Source organism: Mauremys mutica, chromosome 2 (assembly GCF_020497125.1).
Source record: "Mauremys mutica isolate MM-2020 ecotype Southern chromosome 2, ASM2049712v1, whole genome shotgun sequence".
Taxonomy (NCBI): Eukaryota; Metazoa; Chordata; order Testudines; family Geoemydidae; genus Mauremys; species Mauremys mutica.
Genome location: NC_059073.1, coordinates 143316984 through 143339985, shown reverse-complemented (window position 1 = coordinate 143339985; position 23002 = coordinate 143316984). Strand labels below are relative to the sequence as shown.

The 23002-nt window shown below is 45.3% G+C and overlaps 1 protein-coding gene across 2 annotated transcripts in view; it reads left to right on the top strand.

The window, feature by feature from the left end:
• Positions 1–746: 746 nt before the first annotated feature.
• The window catches only part of LOC123365036 (aldo-keto reductase family 1 member A1-A-like), a 62614-nt gene continuing 40358 nt past the window's right edge, over positions 747–23002 (top strand). The window contains exons 1-2 of one of the 2 annotated variants that reach the window (XM_045007647.1): positions 747–977; positions 13909–13938. In XM_045007647.1, coding sequence (XP_044863582.1) covers positions 960–977; positions 13909–13938 — 48 coding nt within the window. In that variant the 5' untranslated portion in view covers positions 747–959. The remainder of the gene's footprint in view (positions 978–13908; positions 13939–23002) is intronic. The other variant, XM_045007650.1, reaches the window with a different exon arrangement.

The following is a 23002-nucleotide window of genomic DNA, read 5'->3' as shown; positions in this document are numbered from 1 at the left end:
TGGTTTGAGCATTGGCCTGCTAAACCCACTGGGGGCCATTTAGGGATCTGGGGCAAAAAATCTGTCTGGGGATTGGTCCTGTTCTGAGCAGCAGGTTGGACTAGATGACCTCCTGAGGTCCCTTCCAACCACAATATTCTATGATTCATGGATAAATGCCATCTCACCATGCAGATGCCTATGGCTCTAATTCTCAAACCCTTAAGTATGTGCATAACTTTGCTCTCCAGTGGCATGCATGAGGGTTATTTACATGATTAAAGTTACCTATAGGCTTAAGGGTTTGTAGGTTCAAAGTCTGGGGGCCAGATTCTCAAGAGTATTTAGGTGTCTAACCCCCATTGATTCCAATGGGAGTTAGGTACCTAAATACCTTTTGAGGATCTGGACCTAAAGCTTCTAATGTTAGCAGAGCATTTGCTACCTGGAATGGATACAGTGGGAATGGAGGAAAATAATTGAATTGGCTGGTGATTTATTTTATGTCTGGGATATAAAATTCTAATTATTACTGGCCTGCACTTAAAACAATCATGGGTTAAAACCCTTTCTGCATATCAACAAAACTGTGAGCACTAAAATGGATTTGATTAAATGTTTTAGTGGGGGCAGGGGCAATCTAGGAAGATAGTTGGAGACTTTGGAAGCAGTGGGGGAAATGCCCTCCGCTAACATGCTGCTGGGTGCTGTGCAGGAGCCATGGCGTAATGACTTGGGAGGCTGATCAACATTGGCAGCTGGGATTATTAACCTGATTAGGCTCAGGTGCATTTTGCTGAGGCTAGGGCTGTCTGCAGTAATCATGTAGTCAAGGAGCTGAGCTTAACTCCTGGTGAAGAGAAGGATCCAGCTTGGCTGGTGAGTGAGCTGTAATGCTGAGTAGTCTGTGTCTGTAGAAGTTTGGCTAGAAAACCCATATGCAAAGAAGAGCAGTCACCTAATGCAGAGGAGCCTACCAAATGGCTGGTGGAATACAGGTATGCTCATTTATTAGTCTTTTGCTAGAAGGGTGAGATCAGGGGTGTTCTGCTTCTGTCTCTACCCTCCTCTCCTCTCCTGTGAAATATTAGCTAGTGTGACTGTTGCATCAGAAGTAGTACAATCCTCCTGCACACCAGGGGTGGGCATGACTGATGTGGCTCCCATAGACAAATGTATCATTGACACCCCCATCTACCCAAAGCTGACCCTCCCATGTGCTCCATGCAGGCAGACCTATGCTTTGCAGATCCCCACTGATGTCAATGGGGCTGTGCATGGCTGCAGGGGGCTGTATGTATGTGCCAGAGCAAGGCTTTAGCTGTGTTCAAGGGGATATTTCCAGGGGCTGGTACCTTCCACTGCATGCAGCTGGCTCTGGGGTGGAATAGAGTGGCTATTCAGTGATGCACAGCAATGCTACGCAACAGCTGAGGATGGGAAGTCAAGAATACAAACCATCACCAGTGCAAACTGCATGGGGAAGTCCTAGATTCCAAGGCAGAAGGGACCACTGTGATCAGCTAGTCGGATGTGCTGTATAACACAGGCCAGAGACCTTCCCCCAAACCATTTCTACAGCAGATCTTTTAGAACAACATCCCCTCTTGATTTAAATATTATCAGTGATGGAGAATCCACCACGACCCTTGGGAACTTGTTCTGATGGTTAATTACCTTCCCCATTAAAAATTTACACCTTAGTTCCAGCCTGTATTTGTCTAGCTTCAACTTCCAGCCATTGGATTGTGTTAAACCTTCTTCTGCCAGACTGAAGAGCCCGTTATGAAATATTTGTTCCTAATGCAGGTGCTTATAGACTGTGATCAAGTCACCCCTTAACCTTCTCTTTGTTAAGCTAAATAGATGGAGCTCTTTGAGTCTCTCCTAAAGGATGTTTTCTAATCCTTGTTGTGGCTCTTCTCTGAACCCTCTGTAATATATCAAGATCCTTCTTGAATTGTGGGCACCGGAACTGGACACAGTATTCCAGCAGTAGCCGCACCAGTGTCAAATACAGAGGTGAAATAATCTCTCTGCTCCTACTTGAGATTCCCCTCTTTATGCATCCCAGGATCTCATTGGCTCTTGAGCTCCCAGCATGACAGTGCAGCCACAAGTTCAGAGTCACCACTTCCCAGGATAGTTCCCCATCCTGTAAGCATGCCTATGTTCTTTGTTCCTAGCTGTATGTGTTTACATTTAGCCATATTCAAACACCCATTGTTTGCTGTGCGCCCAGTTTACCAAGCGACCCAGATCTCTCTGAATCAGTGACCTGTCCTCAATTCTAGGTGGGCAGGATGAAAGAGGGATTTGGTGAGGGTGTGACGATGCAGTTCTGGCGGGACCCGACTGAGAGTGCCAATTCAGGACCAATTGCTCAAACAGGGCAGTCTCAGCCCTAGGCTGGGGTTTTTCCACCTCTAAGGCAAACCAAACCAGCCAGACAAAGAGGACTTTGGTTTCACCCCACTGGCTAACCACAAGTCACACAAGCAATTCCCTTAGACACTCCAGTCTCCCAGTATCACCACCAGTGCACTCGTCCTGGGGATGAATGGTTCTGAAAACCAACACCCCAGTAAAAGAAAAAGGTTCTCTCGATTCCAAAGAATCACGCCCCAGACCCAGGTCAATATACACATCAGATCTTACCCACAAATCACGCTGTTGCCAATCCTTTAGAATCTAAAATCTAAAGGTTTATTCATAAAAGGAAAAAGGTAAAGATGAGAGCTAGAATTGGTTAAATGGAATCAATTACATACAGTAATGGCAAAGTTCTTAGTTCAGGCTTGCAGCAGTGATGGCATAAACTGCAGGTTCAAATCAAGTCTCTGGAACATCCCCCGCTGGGATGGGTCATCAGTCCTTTGTGCAGAGCTTCAGTTTGTAGCAAAGTCCCTCCAGAGGTAAGAAGCAGGATTGAAGACAAGATGGAGATGAGGCATCAGCCTTATATAGGCTCTTCCAGGTGCAAGAACCTCTTTGTCCTTACTGTGGAAAATTACAGCAAAATGGAGTCTGGAGTCACATGGGCCAGTCCCTGCATACTTTGCTGAGTCATAAGGCGTGTCTGCCTTCTCTCCATGGGTCAATTGTGTAGCTGATGGTCCTTAATGGGCCATCAAGCAGGCTAGGCAGGGCTAACACCAACTTGTCTGCGGTGTCACCCAGAAGCAGAGCACAATACAAAATACAGACAGTACAGAGCCAATACTTATAATTTTAACTACAAAATGATACACAGACATACAGACAGCATAATCATAACCAGCAACCCATAACCTGGTCTTAGACACCTTATATGACCCCCTTTACATCAGATTTGGTGCCACTGCAGGACCTTGGTTGCAAACCATGTTCTATATGGTCCCAGTTTATGTCAATAACGTCACAGAGGGCAAGAGGGGTTAAGAGCTTGATGCTTTTTATAAAGGGTGCTGTGGGATCTTGACCAAATGAGTGGGTCTGGGGACCTTTGTTTTTGGTCTCTTTCAGTAATGATGCTGAGGATTTACCCAACACTTTTTATCAGTTGATAAATGCTTCACCAAGGATTTATGTTCTACTGCTGGGGAAACTGAGGCATGGAGCAGTGAAGTTACTTGGCCAAGTGGCAAAGCTGGGAATGGCACCTGGGTCTCCTGAGTCCTAGCTCAGTGCTCTATCCACTAGGTCACACTGCTTCCCTGCTGCGCAGAAGAAAGCAATTTCAGTAGTACACCAAACCACAATGCCATGCTGGAGTACTCATTCACTGTTGACTGAATGGCTAGACAGTTCCTTACTGAGGCTGGGACTTTTGATGAAGCCTGGAATTCCCTTAAGCTCTCTTGCAATTCCCAGCCTGCGACCACAACCCTGCTTCCTGAAACAAACTTCAAATTAAAATGTAAAAGAGAATGTGCGAATGGAGCCAATGTGACTCGGCAAGATTTGTGGATATAAACGGCCACCTAATCTGGTAGGCTCAAGAGTTTAACATGTGGGTGAAATTGCTGGAAAATAAACTAACAGTAGGGTGGGATCTAGTCCAGAAAATGAGATCTTAAAAGGTTTGTAATTATCAGATGTGAAACAACACTAGCTCTCTGATTTTGTCTCTGGCTAAGAAATCCTGTCTGTAGGTCAGACAGATCTGATGCTTGTGTTAATGATTACCAGGATGTTAAATACATTGTGAAATTAACCTTACAAAGTGGTTGTAAGGAAGTGTGGTAGAAGGCTTAACTGCTACAGTAAATCTCTCTATGCAGAAGCAGGATGCTAGGAAATCATTAGCAATGTCCATAAAACAGGATCCTGTCCCTATTCTATTCTAGTGCTACTTTATTGTCCTTTGAGTCACATCTGGGTGATGCTAAACCAAAGTAAAGGTTCCTGACTCATGAAATAAAACTGATTTTTGCTGGCTCGCAAGATTTCTAGATTCTATAGGCTATTTTCTGACTCATGGGAATGAGAGGTGGGATAGGTTAATGTCTTTTTCACGTAGTCCTGTAGCACCAAGTCTAGCTACCATAACTTGACTTCAGGTTAAGGAAACCAAAATACAAAGAACAAATATAAAACTTCTATGAGAGAGAGTGTGAGTGTAGATAGATAGAGGGGTGTGTATGTAAATCAGGGTTGGAAGGGACCTCAGGAGATCATCTAGTCCAACCCCCTGCTCAAAGCAGGACCAATCCCCAAATCATCCCAGCCAGGGCTTTGTCAAGCCTGACTTTAAAAACCCCTAAGGAAGGAGATTCCACCACCTCCCTAGGTAACCCATTCCATATATTAAAATATGCATACAATGATTCAGTTTGCAACATTCTGCATCTGAACTGCTTCACAAAATGGCAGGGAAATTCCTCCTGTGTCTAAAGAAGCAGTAGCCAGAAAACACCCAGGCATCCTTTTTCAGTTACATAGCTGCCTGCAGCTCAGAGTCCCTCTAATCCATTCATGAGGCTGCTGGACAGCTGTTCTCTACGGTGTTTTCTCCAGAGCTCTGTCCAATACAGCTGTAACAGTCCCAAACAATAATGCTTCCTCCACTTCCATTAGTGAAGCTGTTCCATAATCAAACATTCTCTGGCTATTTTGTTTCAGGTATTGAGCCTAAAACCTTCTTTTTTTCTTCAAGTTCTCCTTGTCATTTCTAATTCAGTCCCTTTGATTCCTTAGGGTATGGCTAAACTGCATTCTAACCCCAGGCTCTGACTCGGGTTTCAGCCAAACCTGCCTTCCATCCACACACACATCCGCTTGATTTGGGTCAGCAAGCACTAGGTCCTGCAAGGGGGTAGGTCAGCACCCAAGTCTTGCTCTGACTCTGGTCCATGCCCTGTTGTTTTTGCAGGGTGGATGCAGCTGAAGCTGAACATCCTAGTCAAGTCTGCCTAGTGCAGTGTGGACGCATTAGCACAGCTGTGAGACCTGGGTCCAGCAATTGTAAATGCAGATTTACAATGCAGTGTGGACACTCAAGCGCAGGCTTGGAAACACCAAGTCCACAATCCCAGGTTCCGCAGACTGGGTTGACATAGCAGTGTAGACTAAAATCAATCCCTTTCTGATACTTCTATTTGTGTATTTAGTATGCTTCAAAAAGAATAATCGAAAAGCACTTTCTCTTGAAGTGCTTTGAAGAAAAGAAGCTGTTCGCAGTTTTGGAAAATTGACATCTGTTTAATGAGAGGCTCGTAGATCCTTAAAGCCTGAAGGGACATTTGTCTGACTTCCTGTGTAACACACAGGCCAGCAAATCCCACCTTGTCATTCCTACAGTGGAGACAATTATTCCTCTCTGCTAACTGCAGTTGTTTCACCCACAGCCTTTCAAAAAGGTGTTGAGGATCAGGTTGTTTTGCAGATAAGAGGGGGCTTTGATATTTATCTCATTTATAATTTTGTTTTTAAAAATACAAAAACTGATTCCTTCTGAGCAAGATCAGGGGTAGGGGGGAAGAGTGGGGGAGGGAGAAATATCACTGAAAGGTAGAAACAATTACAGAGGTGATGAAATAAGGGCATGCGGATAATTACACCATAAATCACCAGATCACCGCAACAGTGAATGGAAATACTGTTCCAGTGTTAAGCAAATGTTCCTTAGGCTAAATGGGATTCTGTTGGTCAGAAGATTGGAAAGTAGGAGATGAGGCAGGATGGTCTTGGGGTTAAGGCACGGGAGTGGGACTTGGAAAATCTAGGTTCACTTCTTGTGTGATCTTAGGCGAGTCATTTCATCTCAGTGCCTCAGTTTCCCCACTTAATGGAAATATTATGCTCATTTCTCCCCGTCTGTCTGTCTTGTCTATTCAGATTGTGACCTTTTGGGGGCAGGAGCGGTGTCTTATTTTTGTGATTATACAGCACCTCACACAGTGGGCCCCTGATCACAGTCGGATCCTCCAGATGCTACTGCCATAGAAATAATAGTCGATTTGTAGAATATCTGCCTGCAGACTTTAGATTTGTTCAGGTGGGTCCAATCCTGCTAGTGCAACTCCCACAGCAGTCAATGGGAGGCCTGCGTGTGGAGTGATTGCAACACAAAGTGGGAAGAACTAGGCATGTGTAACCCCCTGATGAACGTGTGTGTTTGGCAGAGAGGGGTAACTGAGGATATGAGTTGTTACAGCCCCAGCTTTGTTCTGTAGCAGTTCATGCTTTTAGCTCTGGAAGTCCCTAGTTCGGTACCCAGTGTCTTGGCCAAGAAGACAGATGTCTCACATGGAATGTGAAATAGAGTCCGTACCTTGGTATGGTCCATTGCACCAACTCATCATGAATCCTCAAATCATCCATTCATGGCCCTTGTATTTCTGCCTTTGTGAGAAACATCTGGCCCAACAGATGTATGTTGACTAAGGGGTTTTTGTGTACACTACCCATGTTACCTTAGTGCAGCCGGATTGGAAAGGGAATTGTGTTGTCTAAGTAAGCTTACTAACTGCTCTAGTATCAATATAGCAAACGCATTTCTCTCATTCATTTATAATAATCTAGACTATCAAAAACTTGAAAATAATCCACTGCAAAAGGAAGTGTAAATATTTTTCTGCACAGCACAAAGATCCTGGTTGCGATACATGAAACAGAAGTCCTGCCTCAAACTGCAGATTATTTGCTGCTAATGCAGGGAATTCAATTTTATAAGGCGCCACCAATGAGATCATCCTCTAGCACTGCACCAAAAAAAAAAAAAAGTGTTAGCAGCAGCAGAATTAGATCACAAATTCAGTTTTGAAGCCCAGCAAATGGTTCCTCTGAGTCTGCGCTAATGGCTAGGAAGAGCAGGCTAACGAGGTTAGTTGAGTATATTCTGTTCCCCATTTTTAGCTTCCTGCTTTCCATTCTCTGCCATTTCTCAAGTTACGCTCAAACAGTGATTAGTTCAGGAAGAGATAGCAGAGCGCCAGCTGTTTAATGATTTATGATGCATGCAGCATAGTAGCTGCGAGGAATATTTGGAAATGGAACAGAGCAGACTTTCTTTCCCTTCCTGTAGTCCAAGGCTTGATGCTTCACTATGGTACCTCAAATTTCATGCTGGAGGGTCTCCACTGAAATGATTCCTGCCTCCCACAGGGGTTGTGAGGGTAAATTCTTTCCTGTATGGCACTTGAGGATCTGTACTATATTCCACAGCTATTTGGATTTGTTTGTAATGTTTCAGCATTACAGTAACTAGGCCGCGTGCTTTAGAAGCAGATGCAAACCTATCAAAATGCAGCCTTAGGAAAGACATCTGGGCAGACGATGAATCGGAGGAAACCAAATGCCAGGTAGTTCAGAGTTATTCGGCAATTCTGTAGCACTTTCTGAGGTTCTTGGGTGATGGGTGAAAGTGCTGTGACGGGTTGGATCACAGAAACCCTCTTGAGAGCTGCCACCTGATGTACCCCTGATTTCCCTGTCAGCTCAGGACTCCAGCACCCTGTCTTGCTGAGCTAGACACTCCCGTCTGCTCCAGCACAGACCCAGGGTCTGAATTACTTGCCCCAAAGCTGCAGGTTTACCTGAAAGCAGCTAACAGAAGCGTTCCTGTCTTTAACACTCAGATGCCCAATTCCCAATGGGGTCTAAACCCAAATAAATCTGTTTTACCCTGTATAAAGCTTATACAGGGTAAACTCATAAATTGTTCGCCCTCTATAACACTGATAGAGAGAGATGCACAGTTGTTTGCTCCCCCAGGTATTAACACATACTCTGAGTTAATTAATAAGTAAAAAAGTGATTTTATTAAATACAGAAAGTAGGATTTAAGTGGTTCCAAGTAGTAACAGACAGAACAAAGTAAGTCACCAAGCAAAATAAAATAAAATGTGCAAATCTATTTCTAATCAAACTGAATACAGATAAGATCCTCACCAGTTCCAGAATGCTCCCTTTTACAGACTAATCTCCTTTTTGCCTGGGTCCAGCAATCACTCACACCCCTTGCAGTCACTGTCCTTTGTTCCAGTTTCTTTCAGGTATCCTGGGGGGGGGGGGGGGAAGTGCTCTTTAGCCAGCTGAAGACAAAAGGGAGGGGTCTCCCAGGGGTTTAAATAGACTTTCTCTTGTGGGTGGAGAGCCCCCTCCTCACTCCTATGCAAAGTCCAGCTCCAAGATGGAGTTTAGGAGTTACCTGGGCAAGTCACAAGTCCCTGCATGACTCACAGTTTTTACAGGTAGCATCCATTGTTAACATCAGGGGTTCTCAGACTTTTGTATTGGTGACCCCTTTCACACCGCAAACCTATGAGTGCGATTCCCCCCTTATAAATATATTAAAAAGTGTTTTTAATGTAACACCATTATAAATGCTGGAGGCAAAGCGGGGTTTGGGGTGGAGGCTGACAGCTCGTGACCCCCATGTAATAACCTCGTGACCCCCTGGGATGTCCCGACCCCCAGTTTGAGAACCCCTGGTTTACATGCTACCTTGAATGTCTGCAAGTAGACTTCTTATGTGGATTGGGGCATTCCAAGATACATTGTCCTTTAAGTGTTTCTTGATTAGGTACTTAATTTCAACATTCCTTTCTGCAGGAACTGACCAAATGCTTTACTAAGGTTATTTAACCTTAGTACATAGCCAGTACATAGCCAACATTCATAACATCGAATACAAAAATGATACATGCATGCAAATAGGATTGATACATTCAGTAGATCATAACCTTTACGGAGATATGTTACATGGCATATGTAGCATAAAACACATTCTAAGCATATTTCCATAGAGCCTTATAGGAGGTACCGTCACATGTGCTTTGCAAATATTAAATCCTCACCTTCCAGAGGAGGTTGGTTATTAACCTCCTTCTCTATGGACAGGCAATGGTAGTGCAAGGAGAGGATTCTTGAATCCTAATCTCCTAGTACTGTGCTCTAACCACTAGATTGTACTAAGGGCCTGACTCAGTGGCGCAGGATTGGACCCTAAATGACTAAACACAGGTCTACTGTCTCTTATTACAAACCTTAGTCTAGTGCCATCTTGGGTAACTTCGTCTTTATTATTTGTATGGGAGCATAAGCTTTCGTGGGTGAATACCCACTTCATCAGACGCATGCGTCAGTAAGTCAGGCATGTGTCTGACGAAGTGGGTATTCACCCATGAAAGCTCATGCTCCAATACATCTGTTAGTCTATAAAGTGCCACAGGACTCTTTGTTGCTTTTTACAGATCCAGACTAACATGGCTACCCCTCTGATATTTGTCTTTATTATTGTAATTTAGGCTACAGAGAACTTTATCCATGCTGAAGAAACTGCTTCCATATCATTTGCAGATGCCCTTCTTCCACGCTATGGGTCTAACTGTCCTCCTTTCACTTACACCGTTGTGGATCAGAAGTCACTCCAGTGACTTCAATCCCCACACCCTCTTCCATATTCAAGTGGATGTAGGATTCTTCACTTCTTTTCCTAAACTGCTGTGTCCTGTTAAAATAGTTGCCATGGTGCATCTCAGAGGTGGCTGCTGTCCAGTGGTAGACAAAGCAAATCCTATATTGTGCCTTTGTAGAGTGCTTTGACATGAAAGGCACCATACAACTGTAATTAAGTAGCTTTACGCTGGTAGTTCAGTAATTCAAACATGAGCCTTGTGCCTTCCATTGGAACGAAGACAGCCAGGCTCCAACCTTGTTGCTGGACAAGGCTGAGCCATAATGACTGATATTTCATTAGCAGAAATTCTCTAGAGAGAGGCTTTACAGGAGCTATAGTTACTCTGTATATTAATGGAGACCGGATTTGCAAAGGGGCTATCTACATTGCAGACTGAGCTTTTAGGAAATCCACAACAACCCAATTTAACTTGATCTAAAACAGCCGTCACCATGGAGAATGGATAGACTGGGATCATACCTAGGGATTCAAATTTGAATGATAATGAACCTATTTCATCTCGCTCAATAAAAAGGAGGAAGAAGAACAAAGGGGAAGAGAGAAATGAATTGGCCTGAACATGCTTGCTGCAGATTAAGTTCTTTTTGATTTTTCCTTCTAGTTCTGGTTGCATCTTAGAGATGGCTCTGCCACCAGAGAGACTGGATGCTGCTGAAGGAGAGTAGATATTGAGAGAATAGCTGGCACTAAGACATGTTTATCCTTAGTGTAGGGTGGGAGGTGGTGGTAGCTGAGATTTTCAACAGTGGACAAAGTATTATTTTATCTTGGAGCTGTCTGAATGTTGTTCTGGTTCTCGAATAATCACTGTGGTAAAGGAAGGCGTTTAGGAATATTTCTTGGCCAAATATATTACTTATTTTTCTGGTAGCACCTGACAGCCCTACACCCAGGTCCTGTACAAATACAAAACCAAGTTTGAGACTTCTTTATGGAGTTAAAAAATTCTTGCTGCAGATCCTTGGCCATAAATGTAACACACTGGCCAAATATATTTCTCTCCCTCTAGTGTCTGGACTAACTAAAGAATAGAACTGGTTGGAAAACAGTATGCATATTTCTCTGAAAAACTTCAAAAGAAACACATTGTTTCTTCTGAAAACTTTAATGGAATTTTTATTTAAATTTTGTTTTCAGGAACCAATTTTTTTAAATGGAAAAACTTCAACCATCTTGAACCAAGAGGTTAGAGTCTGCTACTGCCTCTGAACAAATGGAGCTAGTCTTTTAGCTCAAACAATAGAGGCTCTGGCCTTTACATCCAGAGCTCGAGGATTCAGTCCCCAAAGGTGGCCTGCCCAGGGCATTGTTACATGAAGAGGTGTGTGGGTTTGTGTTCTTTTTTTAAAACCTTGCATAAATGATCTCTCTCATTTGAATCCAGTCTGGTGTCCTATTCATGTCGAGTGGGACACTGCGATTGGGACAAAAGGAGTAACTCTGGCCTAACACGTAATACCCCCCTCAAAGCAGCATTTAAGGAATATAACGCTATTGATGACTTTTTTTTGCAAAAGTGAGCAGACTGTTGCTAGCAGATGGGTTTTTAAAAGATTGGGCCCTGATTCTTGGCTGGTATCAATCTGCTCTTGGTCCGTTGGTTTCAAAGGAGGTACTCCGCTTTACACCAGCGAAGGAATCTCCTTTGAAGTCAATGGACCAAGAGCAAATTGATCACAGCCAAGGACTGGGCCCTTTCTGTGGCTGGACATGCAGCCTTGGAATTAGATCACTGCAAGAATTATCACTGCAGTGGATATAGTGTGTCCCAAAGTGGCTACTACAGGAACGAACGTGCCCATGCTGTGTTGATTATTTACCCTTTTTCATGCTACCCCGCTGAGCCGTTGAACAGCTTCTCTGCAGGAATGCAGTTTGAGACTCTGATGCAAAAGAAAAAAGGGCTTTGAACAGCCCGATAGATGGTTTCTGTGGGCTAGGAATAGGTTATGCTGCTCCTGACCTTGCGAGCCATTGTGCCCCCCGCAATCTCCCCCGTGTTCATTGAAGCTGTTGAGATGACATGGCAAGAAATCCAATTATTCACCCACTAAATCAAACAGCCAGTCTAGGAGAAGGAGTATTTCCAATCAGAATGTGTCAGAGCAGTGCACCCTGGGGACCGACTGCCAGGGAGCGATAGCAAATACCAAGGACGCTGCTGGGCCTCGCACTTTAGACTGCTCAAAAGTGACTTTTCAAAGGAAGGCCTCTTCTTTTCTTGTGCAAACAGGATTAAGTTAAAGGGAGATGGTTTTAGCACAAGTAACCTAAATAGCAGCCCATTGGGGAAGGCAGTTTGGCTTAATGGACTGGGCTCTAGAGTGGGACTTGGGAGCCTCAATTCTAATCCTGGTTCTGCCACTTACTCGCTATGTGACCTTGGGCAAGTTACGTCTCTCTCTGCCTCGGTTTCCCCATCTTTAGAAAGGATGGGGATGATATTTTGTAATGAGATCAAGGCATGAAACAGGTTTATATTATTAGAGGTCACTGTATCTTAATGTCCCTGAACTTTCGGTGGTGGTATCAATCCAGATCCAAACTCTGTGGCTTGTGCCAGTCTCTATGGGTATATCTACAGTGCATTGAAAACCAGGGTCTGAGAGACCTGGGCTTGTGGACTCTGTTTTCAAGCCTGTGTTTGAAGGTCCAAACTGCATTGGGTTTATAGTTACTGGCTCTGGGTCTCTCAGCTGTGCTAATGCATCCATACTGCACTACGCAGATCTTCTGTCTCGGGTTTGTGGCTTGAGCTGCATCTACACTGCAAAATTAAAGCATTTGGACTAGAGTTTCAGTGGGACTTAAGCCCTGACTCACCCCTAGCAGGGTCCTAGGACCCCAGCTTTTAGTGCATGCTGACCTGAATCAGACTGATTTGTGTGTCGATAGAAGTGGGTTTTAGGTCAAACCTAAGTCAGAGCCTTGGTTAGTGTGTAGTGTAGACAGACCCTATGCTCTTCTCACTCAATAGGTCATGGTTATCAAAGAATCATAGACTATCAGGGTTGGAAGAGACCTCAGGAGGTCATCTAGTCCAACCCCCTGCTCAAAGCAGGACCAATCCCCCAACTAAATCATCCCAGCCAGGGCTTTGTCAAGCCTGACCTTAAAAACCTCTAAGGAAGGAGATTCCACCACCTCCCTAGGTAACCCATTCCAGTGCTTCCCCACCCTCCTAGTGGAAAAAGTTTTTCCTAATATCCAACCTAAACTTCCCCCACTGCAACTTGAGACCATTGCTCCTTGTTCTGTCATCTGTCACTACTGAGAACAACTGAGCTCCATCCTCTTTGGAACCCCCCTTCAAGTAGTTGAAAGCAGCTATCAAATCCCCTCTCATTCTTCTCTTCTGCAGACTAAACAATCCCAGTTCCCTCAGCCGCTCCTCATAAGTCATGTGCTCCAGCCCCCTAATCATTTTTGTTGCCCTCCACTGGACTTTTTCCAATTTCTCTACATTCTTCTTGTAGTGTGGGGCCCAAAGCTGGACACAGTACTCCAGATGAGGCCTCACCAATGTCGAGTAGAGGGGAATAATCACGTCCCTCAATCTGCTGGCAATTCCCCTACTTATACAGCCCAAAATGTTGTTAGTCTTCTTGGCTACAAGGGCACACTCTTGATTGACTTACTGAACTGGTATATGTTCTTAGAAGTCCCAAACAAATTCTTTTGATACCCGGTCTTGAGTGTCGCTTGCTTCCTAGCCTGTCTTTATGCCTTCTCTTTCTTTTCTATTCGCTTTGGTAACTTTTCAGTAGCAAGTAAAAATAACCAGTCACATATACAGGACTGAGAGACACTGAGTGCTCTGCTTAGGGTTAAATTTTTATTTCATCTGAAAATGATGAGCTAGAGAGTTCAGCCCCAAGTCATGCAAAGTAAGGTATAAAAGCTACCAGCTCCAGGCTTGCGCACACCCAACCAAGCCAAGGCACTGCAGTTTGAAGCCAATCAGTATATTTAACCGAAATATGGCATTATTTCTAATTGTTCTGTGATTATTTTTATTATTTCAGGAAGAAACGGATCATGAGAAGTATGAAAAGGTAAATGACTTACAACGTTTTTTGTTTCCAAATGGTTTGCCAATAGAATTATGCAATTTTACAACTTGTCAAAGCTGCAAGATCAGATAATAGTACAGAGACACATTAGGGGGCGTAAGGGGGGGAGGGTAAAAGTAATAAAATACCTACATGAACAGGAAGCGGAGGGGACGGGGAAAAGAGGAGGGTTAGTGGGGAATGCTGAGATGGCTCAAATAATTCCAGATCTCCATTTTTATCCAAATGTATCTAGAAATAGGGTCCAGATTTCTTCAGAGTAATAGAATTGTCCTCTCTGGAATTAAGCTGTTCGTTCTTTGGGTGGTAAGTCGGACAAGTGTGAATACCATTGCTCTGTTCTGGGCATAAGCGTTCTCTTCCATTTTTGTAAAATCATGTGCCCTTAAGAACTGTGGTGGAGTTAAACCCAGCTCAGCAGGTTGGAAAAAACCCTAGGATATAACTTTTGGCAGAGGTTTGGCTGCTGGAGCCGAGCGCTGTTTTCACTTTTCTGTCCCCCTCTTTCCGCAGCTGCCTGATTGTTGGACAATCCTACAACACATGCCTCGGGGTTTCTTTTTCTTTGTTACAGCGCCCACAAATATCCGAGGATAAGGTCTTTATCTTGTCCCATTTTAAGGGACGACTTCTTCTTATTATGCTCTGCGGTTCTCTAGCACTTCAGAGCCAAGGAACTCAAAACACTTTGTAGTATGGTCTAAATTGCAGGCTTGGTATTTGTGCTATGTCACGAGGGGAGTGCGTTCTAGTGATGGAAGCAGGGGACTGGGAATCAGAACTCCTGACTGTTCCATTGTTCTATCAGTGGCTTGGTTGCTTCTTAAGGAAACCAATTCAATGCATGCAGCAAATGTTGCTGGAACATGTTTTTCATGTCAAGGGCACACGGCGGCTTTCTTGCTGCAGAATACTATATATTGACAAGGTCACAGTCCCTCCTGCTTAATTTGATTTCCATTTCTAAAGTGCTTTAACTGTGATGGATGGCAGTGCTGAAGAATGAAATAACATGGTACTGACCCTTTGCAAATGGGAAAGCAAGCCTCAAGGTCATTGCATCTGAAGCTCTCCCCTTCGTGCACTGAACCTGCTGTGTGTATGTGACGCTGACAGACTCCGGGTGTCAGCAGGCAGGATCAAACCTGGGACCTCTGGAGCTTAGTGCATTGACCTCTACTGCATAAGCTAAAAGCCAACTGGCTGTTAGCAAAGACTGTAGAACAGACTCATTTTATCTTTCTCTTTAAATGGTCTCAGTGCCACTAGATAGGACAGAACACCACACCGAGGAGGGGTGTGGGTTACATGTAGAGAACTGCAATGGAATATTAACCAAGGTCTGGGAAGATCGCTGGGTGTGAGAGCAAATTGGAAATGAGTTCAGTATGCGGTAGGGCTGCAAAGAAAAGTCCATGCACTGTTCTGCTGCCAGGACCTGATCCAAAGCCCACTGACCTCAATGAAAGTCCTTCAGATGACCTCAGTCGGCTTTCACTCTGGCTCTAAAATGCAGAAGCGGCACAAATGGATGCAGGGATCCAATAGCCTCGCTCACACCGCTGGGAAACTGCATCTTGTTCTGGGATCCTCGTTACTAGGAAGATACTGGTGAGTTGGACCGAATTCAGAGAAGGCCAACAACCATCTTGATAAGCTGATTTATGAGGTGCTATGAACGGGTCAGGTTGTTCTTGTCTAAGTCAGAATCAGGCTGATTTGCATAAATGGGTCTGGGTTTGGATCATCTCCTGGAATACACAATTAGTGCAGTCATCTTGAAATGGAGATAAATCTATGTGGGCATGCCCATCACTTAAACAAAGAATAGTTTCTTGACCAAACACTGGGCCAAATTCCTCCCTGGTTTAACTGAATTGGTTACATTAGTAAGAACGGTCTCAAGCTGACAGATTTGGATCCAGCCATAGAACACACCAGCTTGGAGGTGTTTGGCCCTAGATCCTGTTACAGGATTAAAGGCCTTATTTTCGGTCTACTGGTTTTATGACAGAGTAACTTGTACGGAATACATCAACATGTAACCAGTGTAGCAAAGTGGCTAGTCGGGACCGTGCTTCATGGGTCTGAGCCTTAGTAAAGGCAGGCGTGCCGTGAAGTAAGCTTTCTGGGGAAGGTCGATCTCCTATTTTGTGACTGTATAATGTTGTTCTCTTGGCTGGTCCCTAGACATTACCATAATAAACATGTGCAAGCAACTGCCTGCCTTATTTGGATGCACAATTAACATATTTGCATGTAAGGCTGGCTGAAATAATTTCAACAGAAGAGCTTTCCGGCGTGCGCCCAGCAAGCCTGAATCAGCAGACACGGGCAAGCCGTAGGTGTTTGGACATACCCTATATTCCACAGGCCCGAGCGCAATCGGCATCAGGGCCATTAGGTGTTACATGGATGCAAACAATATGCAGATGCTTGAGCACGCTTGGTTGGGAGGTCTTGTAAAGATAATGCCCTTCATCAGCTAATCACGCACCTACCTGTGATAGGTTTTTGAAGCATTCTCTAGAACTGCAAATTCATCTCAGACAAACAATTGCTGAGTCACTTAATATCTCTGGAAATCTTTCTTTGGGAACCACAGGGTTTCAAATCAGCAGGCGCCAGTGCCCCTAGTAACACAAATGAGTGTTCTGCTAATGAATTTCAGCTTGGAGTGCAATTATTAGTCTTATTATCAAGCCCTCACACAGCTTGACTGAAGAATTTTATCTTTATAATTTATTTCTGCAGGTTGCTCCAAAGCACAGTCCCGTTAGCTGAAAATAAACAATTTAACCTTTTCTCTGAATGCGCCTTGGGCCAGAATGGAGGGGAAAGGATGCTAATGACTTGCATTTCTTAGCAGCACCTCTCAGCCTAAAGGCTAACCAGAAGCACGTCACAAAACAGGAAAGCATTGCTTTGCCCCCTCTGTGAAGTGTCCCCACTTTTCAAGGCGGGGCATGGTTGAAGAGCGCATGCAGAAGCATTCCTACTGATTAGGACAGGAAAGGAAGAATGTTATTGAAACTGCAGAGGGAATTGAGAGGAATAAAAAGTCTTGTGGTTAAGGCACTGGATAGGCATTTAAGACACCTAGGTTCAAATACTGGCTCTTGGTGTATGACCTGGGGGGTGTGTCTGTGTGCCAAAATTCCCCATCTTCAAAATGGGGATAATAATTCTTAAAAGATCGTAAGCTCTTGAGGCAGGCACTATATCCTTCTGTGTGTGTACAGAACCTAGCATGCTGGGGCCCTGATCTCAGGCAAGGTCTCTAAGCGCTGTCATCAAGCAAATAATAAATGTAAGCAGTAAGAATGAGGCTACCTAACTTGGAATTTGGCTTTTCATATTAATAGGAGCTGTACATGTATATGGTCAGCAGAATCGTTACATAGGTGCTGATTCAGGAACATACTTCACAGCTTTTGCATGCATTAAAGTGCTTTAAGTGCCTTCCTGAATCAGGGCCCGGAAGGTCTTTTTTTTCCCTAATATATATAAATTTATATTCTGTAAAAGAGCCTTTGTAGTAGTCTAAGAATACTGCTGTGCAACCTAGTTAGAGAGAAAAACTATATAACTTGTATAAGCATTCCAGTATCCCAATATATGTCTATCAATTCAGTTGGAACAAGCTGGAGAGCAATGGTCCGAAGTACGAATATTCAAGCACACACTTGAAAGACAATGGGGGAAGCTATTAGCTTCGAGCATCCTACTTCTTGTTTGCCAATGCTGAGAACTACCAGATCAAAGGATTATAAGCAGTTTAAAAGTTACCCTTCGTGGGAATCGAGGGGTCAGTTGCCAGGGGCTGGCCAGAGAGTTGTCAGTTATCTTTGGCATTGACAAGTTGATGCAGAGAGAGGCTCAGCAAGGAGTTTATGGGGAGTCAGACTTCCCAGGGATCCCATGTGCAAGATGGTTAGACATCTGGTAAACTACACACACACTCTCTGTTTATTGTGCTAAGATCTGTTTTGTCCTAAATAAATAATACTTGGTTTAGAGAGAGCTGTCTGGTCACTGGTTACCCCGTCATTGCTCCGGGAAAAGAAATGCAGGGTCTGGGCATAAATCAGGTCTGATTTAGGTAATTGCAGTTGCTACACTAGATGTCTGCAACCAGAATCCCTTCACGTGACCCTCCCCCAAAGAGGTGACAATTTGAGGCCTGAAGGGTGGGGGGTGCCCTCTGAGACCGGGAGGGGTCAGCAGTCCAGTAAACCCAGTACCAGTTACAATTTCCCATTACCCCAACCCTGTGTGTGGTGGGAGAATCCCTATTGAAAGGGATAATGTAATAGAGAATGAGAACTTCACTCAAGGGTTTTTAACCATCCTATATGATTTAATCAAGAGAGGTCTCTGCTATAGATTTCTACAGGGCAGTTCAAAATCCTATAGAGCGAATCCTATAAAAGTCACTCTAAAATCCTAAAGACTTTTTGAGATACTTCTGTAGAATCCTCTTTTTTCCCCCCATCCCTGTTAAGCTCTATAGGGCTTTAAATAGGGAAGTGGCTCAGCCCTCCAGCAGAGGTGAGGAGTGCATAGTCCAATTTGGGAGACTGAAGGGGTAGAAAAGTATCCATAATCATGGGACCATCAGTCTGGGCCCTGGTGTTAATTAGAGTAGTCTCAGGGCTGCTCTACCTTAGCCTGCTTACACCGAGGTTGAATGTTGCTCAATAGACTGCCATTTTATTTCAGTCTATCAAGAATCAGTCCTGGGGTATCAGCGACTGTCACCACTGAACAGCAAATGTTACATTCTACCCAGTAAGTACTGCAGCGCTTGGCCTCATCTCCCTCAGGACCTCGCTTCAGCTGCTGCTAAATATAGACTCCTGCATTGCAGACTGTCTGGTCTGGTTTGAAAGTAATTTTGTTTGAAGTCAAATTCACTTACTAAACTGACAGTCCCATTGGCAGGAGCACTGTCGTGACTAACCCACTGCTGGAATCCCTTTAATCTCCCTCGCTGTTGCTCACCTGGGTCTTATTTAGTAAAGTCATAAGTGGTCTTCAGTGCCTTCCTGAGTTCTTCATGACTGCTCTGGGTGAGAATTGAACTCTGCCGCTAAAGGCTTTCTGCCTAGGCACTAATTGGTTCATCACTTCTGGCTCTGCAGCAGAAAACAGCCAAAAGATTTGGAAGGTTAGGAATATTCTGGTAATACCGAGCAGGTTGGGCACTGTGGCACTGGGAGATGAGATGAGATGCCACACAGCAGATCTGGGAGCTGACCCCAAATCCCAGACCTATGCTTGAACTACAGAGAGGAAGGATGGTCTTTTGGTTAAAAAGGAGAACACCTGCTATCAGATTTTAAGTGCTGGGGAGGGGAAGCTGGGTTTGCCCCCAAACCAGCGAACCATGATTGGATCACCTTATTTCATTGTGCGTAGAGATGTGGCTTAGATCAGCATTAGTAACACCCGAGTATATTTGGGATGGGACAGAATCTGAGATACCTCTGAACTCTAGGGAAAGTTCATACCCAAACCTGGATTTCAAATCTTCAAATTTGGAGGCAATTGGATCTGGAGTTTTGGATCAGGACTCTGCTCTAATGTCTTCTCTTCCACTTACGGTGATGGAAAAGGACTTGGAACCTAGTTCTCCTCTCTTACCTTCATATAAACGAGAGGACGTTGGGGTCCTGATCCACAGTTTGAGAACCGCTAGTTTAAATAAAAGAATTATGCGCAAGATCTTTCATTAGGATGTGGAACTCTTTGCCAGAGGATGTTGTGAAGGCTAAGACTATAACAGGATTCAAAAAAGGACTAGATAAGTTCATGGAGGATAGGTCCGTCAATGGCTATTAGCCAGAATGGGTAGGGATGGTGTCCTTAGCCTCTGTTTGCCAGAAGCTGGGAATGGGTGACAGAGGATGGATCCTTGATGATTCCTGTTCTGTTCATTCCCTCTGGGGCACCTGGCATTAGGGTCACCAGATGTCCCGATTTTATAGGGACAGTCCCGATATTTGGGGCTTTTTCTTATATAGGCTCCTATTACCCCCCACCCTCTTTCCTGATATTTCACACTTGCTGTCTGGTCACCTGGCATTGGCCACTGTTGGAAGACCGGATACTGGGCTAGATGGACCTTTGGTCTGATTCAGTATGTCTGTTCTTATGTCACCTACTCCAAATTCCTAGTCTGGCCTAAGGCTGCCTTCCTATATTTGACCTTCCTAAACCCTTCTTGCCATTCCTTCTCTTTATAGCCCCAAGCCTAATATATCTATCTGTGGTCACAAAATCCCTTGCACGGAGCAACATTCGGCTTTAGTTCTTTCGGAGTGAGTTGGTAGGTCTTGCACATGCAGCTTCTTGGTCTGAGGTGGAACACCAGAACATTACCTGACTGTACATACAAATATAACTCAAAACATGGTTTTAGTTGAATAAATTCAATTTGACAAGTGATTAATCTATAACGGGTCTAATTACTTGTGGGATTTAAAAAGCAAACAAATGGAAACATCTGAGGCATTTAATGCCAGCAATCAGGGGCTGAGCACGCAGGGTAATTAGCTTTCATCAGGAGTTCCACCACGGCATTCTAATCTGTCTTCCATTGCAGGCTTAAATATGCATCTATACTAATTGCTACACCAGAGGAGTAAATAATAGCTTGCTTTTTGCTTTTTTCTCTTCAGTTTTGTGTGTAGGCTGGAAATTACAGCTGGTTGGGAAATAGTGGGTTGCTTTTTGGGGGGATGGGGGGGTTGGTTGTCCCCGCCTCCATCAAAAATCCTTCCTGCCAAAATTTCCGACTTGACCAAAAAACCACTTTCCATCATGAACGTTTCAACCAACTCTGCTATGAATGCAGCACTGGGTGAGGAGTCGAGCTGGCTGGCATTTTCCATCAAACAATTCCCAGTGTGTTGAAACGAAAACTCATTGTAGGCACGTACCAGAGCTTGTGGAACTGCCATGAGAAAATGGTTTCTCAGGTCCAGGATGGAATTTTGAGAGCCATCTACCCCAGAACAGCCGTGGGGTGAGGGCACACACCTGGGAATATGGGTCCTCCAGGTTCTGTTCTGCCTGATTCAGACCATGGACTTGAGCTTGTTTCCTGCATCTGCAGGGAGTGCTCTGACCATTGGGACACAGAATCCGTGTGTGTGTCTCTCTCTCTCTTCCCTTTTGGCCCAGTGAATATATAAATATTTATACAATGCAGAACAGCTCCAACAGGAGAGACTAAGACAGATGCTATTGTCTGGTAGCTAACGCACCTATGAGGGTTATGTGGGAGAATGGAAGGGCAGGGATATGAACCTCGATTGTCCCTAACCATTCAGCATTGCAGCGCCTGCGTCTCCATTTTCAGACGTGCCTCGGGTACCCTGAAAGTGAATGTGGGCCTGCTGCGACTTTGGTGCTAGCTGCCTGAGTCACTTTTAAAAATGAGACCTAGGAACCTAAGTCGGCTGGGTGTTGCAATGCAGAGTGGCACAAGACCTAAAAGCCTTTAATAAGCTGGACCTTAGCAACATACCCAAGGACACCCAGGAGGTGTAGCAGAGCAGCGAATTGAATCCCAGTCTCCAAGTCCCAGACTGATGTCCTTTCTCTAAGAGGCCAGCCATGTTCTGTTCCTGACTCTGCCGCTGATTTGCTGTGTAACCTTGGGAAAGTCACTTCACTTTTTACTTTCCTGTGGGTCAGTCTTATCATTAGTGAATCATAGACTTTAAGGTCAGAAGGGACCATTATGATCATCTAGTCTGACCTCCTGCATAACGCAGGCCACAGAATCTCACCCACCCACTCCTGTATCAAACCCCTAACCTATGTCTGAGCCATTGAAGTCCTCAAATCATGGTTTAAAGACTTCAAGGTGCAGAGAGTCTTCCAGCAAGTGACCCGTGCTCCATGCTGCAGAGGAAGGCGAAAAACCTCCAGGGCCTCAGGCAGGGCCGGTGCAACCACTAGGCAAACTAGGCAGCTGCCTAGGGCACCAAGATTTGAGGGCACCAAAAAGCAGTGCCCAAAATGTCTGGGATGCTCACCCAGCACTGGCTAAACGTGTAACCTGCTTCCTGCCCTTGTGCAAGGAGGCACTGTGGCTTTGATCAGCTCTGGCCGGTCAGGAAGCGTTGTCATTCCTTCCCCGGCCGCCAGGGGCACTGCGCTGCTCTGGCTCTGCCACAGGGCCCCTGCCCCGCCCCCACTCCCTTGAGCTCTGCAGCAGGGCTGGGCCTGCACTCACTGGTGGGGGGGAAGTGCAGAGACCCGGGCCCAGCCGCCCTGCCAGGGAGTGCTGGGGGTTGTTTCCCCCCTGCCTCCCAAGCCAGCCCTGCCCCCCCCCCCACCTGGGGCCCCCCCGCTCCTCCCACAGGGGGGCGGCGTCGGGCCCCAGAATATCTAGGGACAGCCCTGGTACCCGCCACCCTGCCTGCAGCCAGCCCCTGCCACACCCCCTGCCCTATCCGCAACCAGCCCCACACCCTGTCTTTAGCCAGGGTGGTGAGATAGCTCAGTGGTTTGAGCATTGGTCTAATAACCCCAGGGTTGTGACCGCAATCTTTGAAGGGGCCACTTGGGGATCTGGGGCAAAAACAGTACTTGGTCCTGCTAGTGAAGGCAGGGGGCTGGACTTGATGACCTTTCAGGGTCCCTTCCAGCTCTATGAGATAGGAATATCTCCATATATTATAAACCCTGCCACATCGCCCTGCCTGAAGCCAGCTAGCCCCACACCCCCTTGTTTCCAGCCAACCCCCACCACACCCTCCTGCCCGCAACCAGCCCCGCGCTCCCCTGTCTCCAGCCAGCCCCTGCCACACCCCCTGCCCGAAGCCAGCCAGCCCCACACCCCTGTCTCCAGCCAGCCCCTGCCACACCCCCTGCCCGAAGCCAGCCAGCCCCACACCCCTGTCTCCAGCCAGCCCCTGCTGCACCCCCCTGCCCGAAGCCAGCCAGCCAGCCCCACGCCCTGTCAGGTTATTCATTTATTTTCATGAAATATGTAGACTAAATAATGAAATTAATAAATTTTCAAGCTGAA